This window comes from Vipera berus, assembly GCF_964194415.1.
Source record: "Vipera berus genome assembly, chromosome: 7".
Taxonomy (NCBI): Eukaryota; Metazoa; Chordata; class Lepidosauria; order Squamata; family Viperidae; genus Vipera; species Vipera berus.
The window spans coordinates 1,338,147-1,347,750 of record NC_138209.1 but is presented as its reverse complement, the minus strand read 5'-3'; the positions used below and the strand labels follow the sequence as shown (position 1 = coordinate 1,347,750).

General features: G+C 56.7%; 1 protein-coding gene across 1 annotated transcript in view; it reads left to right on the top strand.

The window, feature by feature from the left end:
- Window positions 1-385: 385 nt before the first annotated feature.
- The window catches only part of VAX2 (ventral anterior homeobox 2), a gene marked incomplete at its 3' end in the record, with an annotated part of 30,724 nt that continues 21,505 nt past the window's right edge, over window positions 386-9,604 (top strand). Inside the window, exon 1 of the mRNA XM_081333315.1 lies at window positions 386-1,058. Coding sequence (XP_081189441.1) covers window positions 794-1,058 — 265 coding nt within the window. The 5' untranslated portion in view covers window positions 386-793. The remainder of the gene's footprint in view (window positions 1,059-9,604) is intronic.

The following is a 9,604-nucleotide window of genomic DNA, read 5'->3' as shown; positions in this document are numbered from 1 at the left end:
CTCCAGGGCTGCTCTGACCGGCTGTGCGGGAGCGGCCGGGCCGTTCTTTGTTCGCCAATGAAGGAACCGGGCAGGCCCCGCAAGCAGGAAATTACGTGCGGGGGGGTGTATCCGCCCTCGCCCTCCCCCCTCCGCGCATCTCGCTTCCCCCCTCCCCCCCCCAAGCTTCAGGGAGGGGGAGGCTCGCTCAGCGAAGGCGGACCGAGCGCCGGGAACTCTGGCTGAGATTCTCCCCCCCCCCGCCCTCCCCCGCCGCGCCCCCCCCCCCCCGCAGCCGGGGTCGCCTGGAGCCGGGGATGGTCCAACCTGGGCTGGCGGGCGGGGGCGGGGCGGGCGGGGCGGGGGGAGGCAGGGCTTGCTGGCTGCGCTCGCCCGCTCGCCCTTCGCTCATCAGAGGGAGACGGCGCGCAGCTGGCGGGAGGCAGGGGCGCAGCGCGGGGATGGAGGCGGAAGGCGCGACCGGAGCAGTTTGACCCGCTGAACCGGCCCGGCGGGGGGCAAGACATGGCCGAGGGTGTCGCAGAGGGTCGGAACCACCGCGCGTCTCGCTCCCCCGCCGCCGCCGCCGCCGCCGGGACTCCTGCAGCTTCTCACCGCGGCGGGGGCTTCTAAGGAGAGGCAGCTGCGGGACTTTGGGGGTCGCCCTCTAGGTTCCGGGGCAGCCGGAGGCCTCCAGAGCGGGAAAGCTGGGCGAGGTTCGCCGAGCACCATGCCGCCCCCCTGGGCTTCCCGCTCCGCTGCGGGCCAGCCGAAGTAGCCGGGAGGAAGCAGGGGGTCCGCCGAGAAAGCGCCCATGTTCCACCCCGGCATGAGCGATGGGGTCAGCGGCTCTGGCAGACGCGCCCTCCTCCTGGGCGAGGCCGGCGGCCCCTCCGAGCGGGCGCGGGACAAGGAGAGCGCCAAGGGACGCGGAGGAGGAGGAGGAGGCGGCGGGGAGCTCCAGGACCTGGCGGCGGGGACGTCGGCTTCCAGCGGCCCTTCCCAAGAGTCCGGCCCGGGAAGCGGCAGCCACTCTCCCGCGGGCGAAACGGATTACTGCCGCCGGATCTTGGTGCGAGGTAAGGGGCGCGAGAGGTGATGGGGGCGCTCCATCCCTGGAGGTTTTTAAGAAGAGGCTGGACACCCGCCGGTCTGAAACGGCGCTATAGCGTCTCCTGCTTGAGCAAGGGGGCTGGACTAGAAGACCTCCGAGGGTCCCTTCCGGCTCGATTCTGATTCTGATTCGGAGTTAGCCGCCTCTGCCTCCGATTGGGAGGGTCCCAGCCTAGCAATGCCAGAGGTAGGAGGGCTTTTGTAGACATCCCGCCTCCCCCAGCAGCGTCTTCTCGACTTTTTATGCCCCCCCTCTCGCCCAAAGACCCTCCAAAACAGGGGGCTCTTGCCTCCCCACCCCCACCCCACCTAACCCCTCGCTTTTTCTAGCCTTCTTTTCCTCTCCAAACTTGGCCGTTCTTTGCGACCCTACGGAGCTCTTCCCCCCCCCCACCGCGCGCGTCCCTCTTTCAGCCCCCTCGGATTCCGGGCTCCCCTTTGGGGCTTCCTTGCCCCCTGTGGCTCCCTCCCCCCCCCGCAAATGCGGGCCTCGAGCTGGCTGCCCTCCCTTCTGCGCGGCAGCTGCCCTTTCGGGCCGGCGTTTGGTCCTTCCTCCCGGCTCCCGCTTCGCCGCAGCTCGTGCCAACCGATCCGGTCCCGGTTGCTCCTACCGGGGTCCCTTTTTGGTCTCCTGCCCCTCCCCCCCCTCCCCCGGTTCCATGCATTGGAGGAAGAGCAGCCAGCCCAGGCTGGATTCCTGCTGGTGCATTTTGGGTGGAGAGGGAAGACGGAGCTCAGGCGAAGATTTTCTCCTGTGCGTGTGTGTTTGTATTTGTGTTTGTGTGTGTGTGTGTGTGTGTGTGTAATTAAGGCTGGAAGACCTCCAACGGCTGAAAGGCTAACTTGTGTTGGGTCGCCTTTGCAGTCCGGCAATGAACGGGGTGGGGCGGTTGGGGAGAATCGCTCTTGCCCACATCTGCTCCCCCCAAGCTGCCCGGCCTTCGCGGGGGGGGGGGAAACGGGGCGTGAGCGCGCGCGTGTCCCCGCACCAGCCTCGTCGCAGGGAAACCGCGTCACCGCGGCCTCAAAGAGCCCAGCGCGGGGTTCTTCTCTCTCTCCCCCCCCCACCACCGCTTGGCCTTCACGAAGAGAAATCCCCTCCCCCCGCCCAGGTCATATGCCCCTTCTCCCCCCCTCCCCGCCTTTCGTAACCCGCCGCCTTTGGGACATTCTTGCGCCACGCTCCCCATCACCCTCCGCAGACGCGGGCCTTGGTTGGGAAGGATGGAAACGGGAGTCCCCGCAGACCAGCTCGCGGGAGGTGGGAGGGAGAGGTGGGGGGCGCTGGCATCAGCGAAGGGGTTTTGCCAGGCAGGCCCCCCCGAGCCGGGCCGGCGAGCCGGTTCGGTTGAGGATGTGGTTGCGAAACAGCCTCGGAGAAAAGTGTGTGTGTGTGGGGGGGAGACACCTCAAGAAGAATGGCTTGGATCTGGCAGGGGGAGAGGGGGGGGGGTCTCTTGGTCCCCCTCGCGATCCTCTGCCAGGCCCAGAGGGTTCCTTCTCCTGGGTTAGGGGTTTCCGCGTCCTTTCAACTTCGGAAGAAAGACCTGGCCCTGCGCTTGGCCTGGCCGGACAGCGCCCCCCCCCCGCGCGCGTCCTTCCTTTTCCTTACCTGCTGTGGGGCGATTTGTCGTGGGACCCCTTCGGCGACCCCTGCCGCCTTCCCGAGGTGACTTGATCGAGGTTGGGCGCTGAGATCAGAGTGGGCCTTCTGACGTTTCAAAAGTGTATGTGTGTGGGGGGTGTCCTCGCCGTGAAATCACCCCCCAAAGCAGATGAAGGGACCCTCGGAGGGGAGACTGACCCAGCCCTTTGGGAGCTGCGGGGTGGTGGTGGTTACCCAGCCCCCCCCCTAGTGGGGAACGGGGCTGACTTCGCTCTACCCCCCCCCCTTCGGCTCTCTGGTGAAATTCCAGGGGGCAGCGGCGGTCGGAGGGGCTGTTGGCTGGACCCCCGCAATTGTTACAAGTGACCCAAAGGGCCGCGGAGACCGAAGGTCCAAAAGGAAGGGGGGGGGGAGTCTCTGCTGCTCAGGCCGAGAGGCGTCTGAATTGCCCTTTTCGGACACCCCCCAAACTGCAAGCTCTATTTCAGTGGGATATTAACCGGGGTGGGGGGAGGGTTCACTTACAAATGTGAAGGTGAATTTGGGACCTCTTACGTTACACCGATAGAGAAAGAAATCCTGGAAAACGGAGTGGCTACAATACGGAGTGCCGGTTAAAGGGCAAGAAGGGGCCAGAAGAAAATTATTACCACTAGTAGTAATGCTACTAGTAATAATTCTCTGGTAGTAGTAGTAGTAGTAACTGCCCCACTGTCATACCAAGGAAAGGAAAGGCGGCACCAGAAGGGAATTACCACTACTAGTAGTAATGCTAGTAATAATAGTTATGGTACAATAGCTAGTATGCCATTAGTTCTTACTAATGCTAGTAGTAATAATTCTCTAATAGTAGTGTTTGTTAGCTGTCTATCATAGGAAGGAAAGGCAAGGAGCCACCCGAAGTGAATTATTACTGCTAGTAGTAATGTTAGCAGTCATAGTACTAAATAGATAATAGTTGTAGTGTTTATGTAGTGTATATCGGAGGTGGTGACCCTTTGACAGCTGCATGCAACGAAATTTCATTTTAATGTATGCTGATTAGTGTACATTGAAAGTGACAATAAAGTTGCTATTCCATTCCATTCCGTTCTGTTCTGTTCTGTTCTATTCTAACCTGTCCTATCCTATCCATATTCTATTCTATTCTATTCTATTCTATTCTATTCTGTTATCACTATTCTATTCTATTCTATTCTATTCTATTCTATTCTATTCTATTCTATTCTATTCTATACTGTTATCATTATTCTATTCTGTTCTGTTCTGTTCTATTCCATTTTCTATTCTATTCTATTCTATTCTATTCTATTCTATTCTATTCTATTCTATTCTATTCTATTCTATTCTGTTATCATTATTCTGTTCTATTCTATTCTATTCTATTCTATTCTATTCTATTCTATTCTATTCTATTCTATTCTATACTGTTATCATTATTCTGTTCTATTCTATTCTATTCTATTCTATTCTATTCCATTTTCTGTTCTATTCCATTTTCTGTTCTATTCTATTCTAGTATAATAGCTAGTATGCAAAGCGACCAAAACAGGGGCTTCCCCGCCGTTTCTCCTCCGTTTCCCCCTCGGAATTGGGGAGGGGGAGGCAGTACAGGGTCGGCCTCCGGCTTCTCCTTCTCCTCCCCTCCAAGGTTGGGGACCCGGGGTGGGGGCTGGAGAGAAAGCGGCGGAGGGGACCCCCGAGCCAGGCCCGTCCGCGCTCTTTCCCACGAGGCCTCTTTCCCTCCGCGGCTCCATCTGGCCCCGCGTCTTTTGGCAGGCAGGATTCCGCCTAGGCCCAGAGCCGCCGCTATTTCGGCCTCCGTCTCTCCCTTCCCTCCGTCGCCCTCCGTGAAGGCGCTTCCTCGGACCTCGAGGCCTGGGCTTCTGAACGCCTTTCGGGTTAAGGCGGCCGATCCGGTCCCCCCATCCCCGAAGCTGAGCCGAGCTTGGTTTGCATCGCCGGGGACGCCGCCGGAAAATCTCGATTTTTTTTCTCCCCACCAAGCCTTTGCTGGTTTCCCCCCTAAAATGTGCCGCCTGGGCTGGATCCCGCTCTCTGCAACTCCCCTGCCCGGTGCCCCGTTATTGATTCACGCCAGGCCTCCCCAGAAAAGAAAATCAAGAGCCTTTAGTGAATTGGAAAAACACAAAGTCGGTTTGATTCTTTCGCCGCGTTTCGGCGGCCGCTCTTCGAGCCGTTTGCCTCGGAGGAAGCCTGCGGGCAGCCTCGGAAAAACAAAAAAAAACCCGTCCGGGGATCAGGCGCTTCAGCCTTTCGATCCGGTGGTTTTCGGGGGATCTCTGGCCTTGGGGTTGATCTCTGGAGATTTTTGCACGGGCTTCATGGACCGGCGAGGCCCTGGCGCGGAGGTTTGCAAGGAGGCCCACGCGCGAGCCTCCGCGCAGCCTTCCCTTATGGTATAGTAAAGACTTTACCCAATTTATTTTCGATATTTTTAATTTTTTTTTTTTTTTAAAAAAATCCTCAGACTTAACGTAGCTTCCCACCTCGCGGCCGGCGACTCTCAGTGGCGCAGCGGCAAAGCGAAAAACGAAGCAGTCCTTCCTTAATGATTTAGATTTAGATTTTAGATTTTATTAGATTTCTATACCGCCCTTTCCCGAAGGACCCAGGGCGGTTTACAGGGCATGTTAAAATCACATCAATATAAAATACAAAGTTAAAAGAGAATGAAAAGATTAAAAGATTTGAGGACGGATGCATTTTTACGTTGTGATCGCGATTGATGGCTGCTGCTTGGACGTGCAGTGCGAGCTTGTGCGCCGGAGACGAATTCCTTGGGCTTCCCAACCACGGCTGGCCAACAAAGACTTCTAATTCTAATTCTCAGAGGAAACGACACGATAATTAGGGTTAAACTAATGGTTTCAAAGAACGGCGAATAGTTCCCCGCTTCTCTGGGGTGGTCCGCAGGCCTGACGGCCCAAACGGGTTCGGAGGGATCGTGGGAAAGTCAAACAGGGATGAGAACAGCCTCGTTTGAGGCGTGTGTGTGTGTGGGGGGGAGAGACAGAGCAGGCACCCCGGCAGAGAGAAGGCCCACCGCTTGGAAACGTCTGGAAAGGGTCGTTTCCTAAAGGATGGGACCCCGTAATGTGTTCCGGATCTGAAGCAGGGTCACATATAATGGGGGAGAAGGCGGCTCCGGGATACACCCCCCTCCCGAGAGTTTTAAAGGTCAAAAACAGCGTCCTGAATTAAACCGGGAAGCGAGCAAACTCGTAACCTGCGCGTGAGAACAAAAAAAAAGTGGGGGGAAAGCAGCTTCCGTTTTTGTTCTGGTTTCTCTTTTCTGCAGCCCCAAATCTCCTCGGCTTTCCCTCTCCCCCCCCCCAAAAAAAAAAACTCCGCCGCCCCTCCCTCCCTCTCCTTCCTTCCTTCCTTCCGGCGAAGGCTTGCCGAGGGGTTTCTCAGAGGTGATTGGGGTCTCTCTCTCTCTGGCTTTGGGGGGGGGAAGAAAGAGACGAGCAGGCCGAACGAGGAGGAGGAGGAGGAGGAGGAGGAGGAGGAGCAGGGGAAGGAGAAGGAGAGGGAGGTGAAGGAGAAAGAGGAGGCCGAGGCCCCGATCCTGGAAACACTGTAGGCTGCTTCTGGCAAAAGCCTCCAGCCGCTCGCCACAAATTGGGGGGGGGGGAACGATCGGGGCGACCCAGCCGAAGCCGCCACGGGGAGCGTCAATGTGGGCGCTGGCGGATCTGCCCCGAATCTGCGAGTTGGGGAAATCGCGCCCTTTCTAATACATTGTCATTGCTGAAGCTGTTCGGAGAAGGGCGCCGGGGGGGGGGGGCTAGGGGGAGGGCTCGGCGGGGATTTTTTTTTAAAAAAAATGATGCTCCTTTAGCTACGAGACCCCCGTAGAGAAGGAGAGGACCCCGCCAGGCGGCCCTGGGCGCCCCCGAGAACGGGCGGCGTTTTCCCACGCGCGGAAAGGCACGCGAGTGGCCGGGCCTTCCTTCTCGCTGGCCGACACCCCAAGGAGGAGGCCGGCTGGGCGCCTAGACCCCCCCCCCGCCCGCCCGCCCGCCCAATGGCTTTCCGAGGCTGCCCGGGCCTTGGCGGGGGGACCCCTTCGGAGCCGAAGCTCCCCTCGCCGTTTCCCCGCAAAGGCTCGGCGGGAACAAAGGGGAAGCGGAGGGGGGAGGGGAGGGGAGGGGAGGGGCAGACCGGGCCGCCTCGGCTGGAGCTCCTGGGCCGAATTCAGAGCTGTCCCCTCGTCCGCCCGCCCGCCCGCCCGCCGGCCCTCCTCAGCCCTTCTGACGACCGTTTCTCTTGGGGGCGGATGGGCGGATTCCGACACCGCTCGGCCTCTCCCGGGACCGCCAAGAGAAGCAGAAGCAGAAGCAGAAGGAGGAGGTGCCGCTGCTAAAAGTCGGCAGTGACATTTTGTGCAGGACGCTTTTCTCTCTTGGCGTTTCCTTCCTTCCTTCCTTCCTTCCTTCCTTCCTTCCTTCCTTCCTTCCTTCCTTCCTTCCTTCCTTCCTTCCTTCCTTCCTTCCTTCCATTATAATTTTTCCATCTTCCTTTCCCTCCCTCCCTCCCTCCCTCCTTTCCTCTAATAATTTTTCCTTCTTCCTCCCTCTTCCTTCCTTCCTTCCTTCCTTCCTTCCTTCCTTCCTTCCTTCCTTCTTTCCTTCCTTCCTCTAATAATTTTTCCTCATTCCTCCCTCCCTCCCTCCCTTCCTTCCTCTAATAATTTTTCCTTCCTTCCTTCCTTCCTTCCTTCCTTCCTTCCTTCCTTCCTTCCTTCCTTCCTTCCTTCCTTCCCTCCTTCCCTCCTTCCTTCCTTCCTTCCTTCCTTCTCTCCTTCCTTCCTCTAATAATTTTTCCTCCTTCCTTCCTTCCTTCCTTCCTTCCTTCCTTCCTTCCTTCCTTCCTTCCTTCCTTCCTTCCTTCCTCCCTCCCTCCCTGGCAGGAAAGAAGGCAAAGAGGTGCCCAGTGGGAACCACCCTAAGGCCGCCCCAGCTGCCTCCACGTCCCTGGTCTCCTTCTCTTCCGGAGCCGCCCAAAGGCTTCCGCAAAGAGATCTTCTCCCTTCCCGCGTGGCCAGCCCGCTTTCCTTTTAGGTCCCGCCGCCCCTGGCAGCTCCGAGCTGCAGAAACGCAACGAGAATGGCAGCGCTCCGTTTATTTATTTGTTATTTATTTATTAAATTAGGTTTTTTCCCCCGCCCCCCCCTTTCCCTGCATAGTTTATTGCCAGGGAGCCAGGAAGGGAAAAATAAGAATAAGTCCCACTCGCATTCGAAATCCAGGTGCCGGTGAGAATTTGGGGATGTATTTTCTCTCCGGTAAAAAGGCTCACAATTAATTCTGAGGGACAATTTCATTTTTCCAAATCGTAACCGCCTAGAGTTTGAGGAACCGCGGCGGTGGTGGAAGGCTTTCAGCTCCGGAGAAATTTTCTTTAAAAAGCGTGAATCGACCCAAAACTGGGGGGGAGGGAACGGGGGCGGGGGGGGGGGGCTCTCGGAGCGTGGATTCCCCTTTCATTATTTAAGTGCAAAGGGTTGTTCAATCTATCTGTTCGTTTCCCTTCCTTCGTATCCTTTGCTTCTCGACGGCTTATCTCGTTACATTATTAATATAGATGGGCGCGCGGATATGTTATTTATTTATTTTATTTAGCTAGCGAGGAAATATTGCAGGGCGAAAACGGGGGTGGGGGGGAAGAAGGCTCTCTTTTTCAGCCTGCCCCCCCCCCGCCGCCCCGAAAATGGCGATTGACTTCATTGGGAACTCTTCGATCGCGGATTTATTTCTGGCGGCTGATAAATGGAGGCCTAGATCGCAAGCGCAGCGTTTTGTGTGTGTGTGTGTGTGTGTGTGTGTGTGTGTTATTTACAACCGTAGACTTCCGCAAAGTTGGATGCCGACATTAGAAACGAGGGGGGGAGGGAAAGCTGTTTTCCGTCTCCCCGGTTTGAATAAAACATAAAATCAGATTTCATAAAACTCCAGGCCGTGGGCGCGTGAACGGGCCTACTATCTGTTACCCTGCGTAAATGCGCGCGCGAGAAATTTCACTGGAGATTTCGTTCCGAAAGGCGTCGTTTTGTAACTCGACGGCTTAACACGCGAGGAATTGTCTGGTATTTTTCAGATAAAGAGGCTCGCGCGCATCCCACGAAAGATTTATACACGCTGTTTACAAGGAGGCCTGTGGCAACGGACTTAAAACAAAAAGCTAAGCCAAGGATCCATCGGCAGTTACGAATCAACCCGACACGTGTCTCTCTACACGGCATTCAAACGGCGACACTCCGATTTCGGGTCTGTTTTGCGTTGTTGTTGTTTTTTTGTTTTTGTCTTGGGGAAGTTCACCTCTTTCCCCGGTTCGCGAGGGAAATTGCTGTCTTTCGTCCAGAGCCCCCCCCTCGTGAAATTTGGGGGCGGGGGGGCATATAAATACGATAAATACTGTAAACGAATAAACGCTCGGAACTTTAGGAAGCCAAGATTGTTCAAATCTCAAATGGATAAAGGTGGATTCTTCATTTTTTCGCTTCCATCCGGGGTGGGGGGGGCGGTTGCATAAAGCGGACCTTGCTGAGATCTGTTGTGAAAGGAGAAACAGCGGCAAATTAGGGTTAGGCCTGCTTAGGCCTCGGAAGGGAGACCACCAGGAGATCAATTCCCGTAGCCTACTTGCCGTGGCGTGGGAATTCGAAGCAGGAACACGGGACTGGCGTTCCGCAGAGAGACGCTTCCTCAAGATTTAAGTTGCTAAGCATGGTAGATTTTTTTTTAAAAAAAAAAAGCTAAAACCGGAAGCGTTTGACTGGCCTTTCTCGCTTGGACCCTCTAACAAGAGAGGGCAGGGAAGCTGCCAAAGGAAGGGGGTCCCCCCCACACACACACACACCCGCCGTCACCCTTCGCCTCA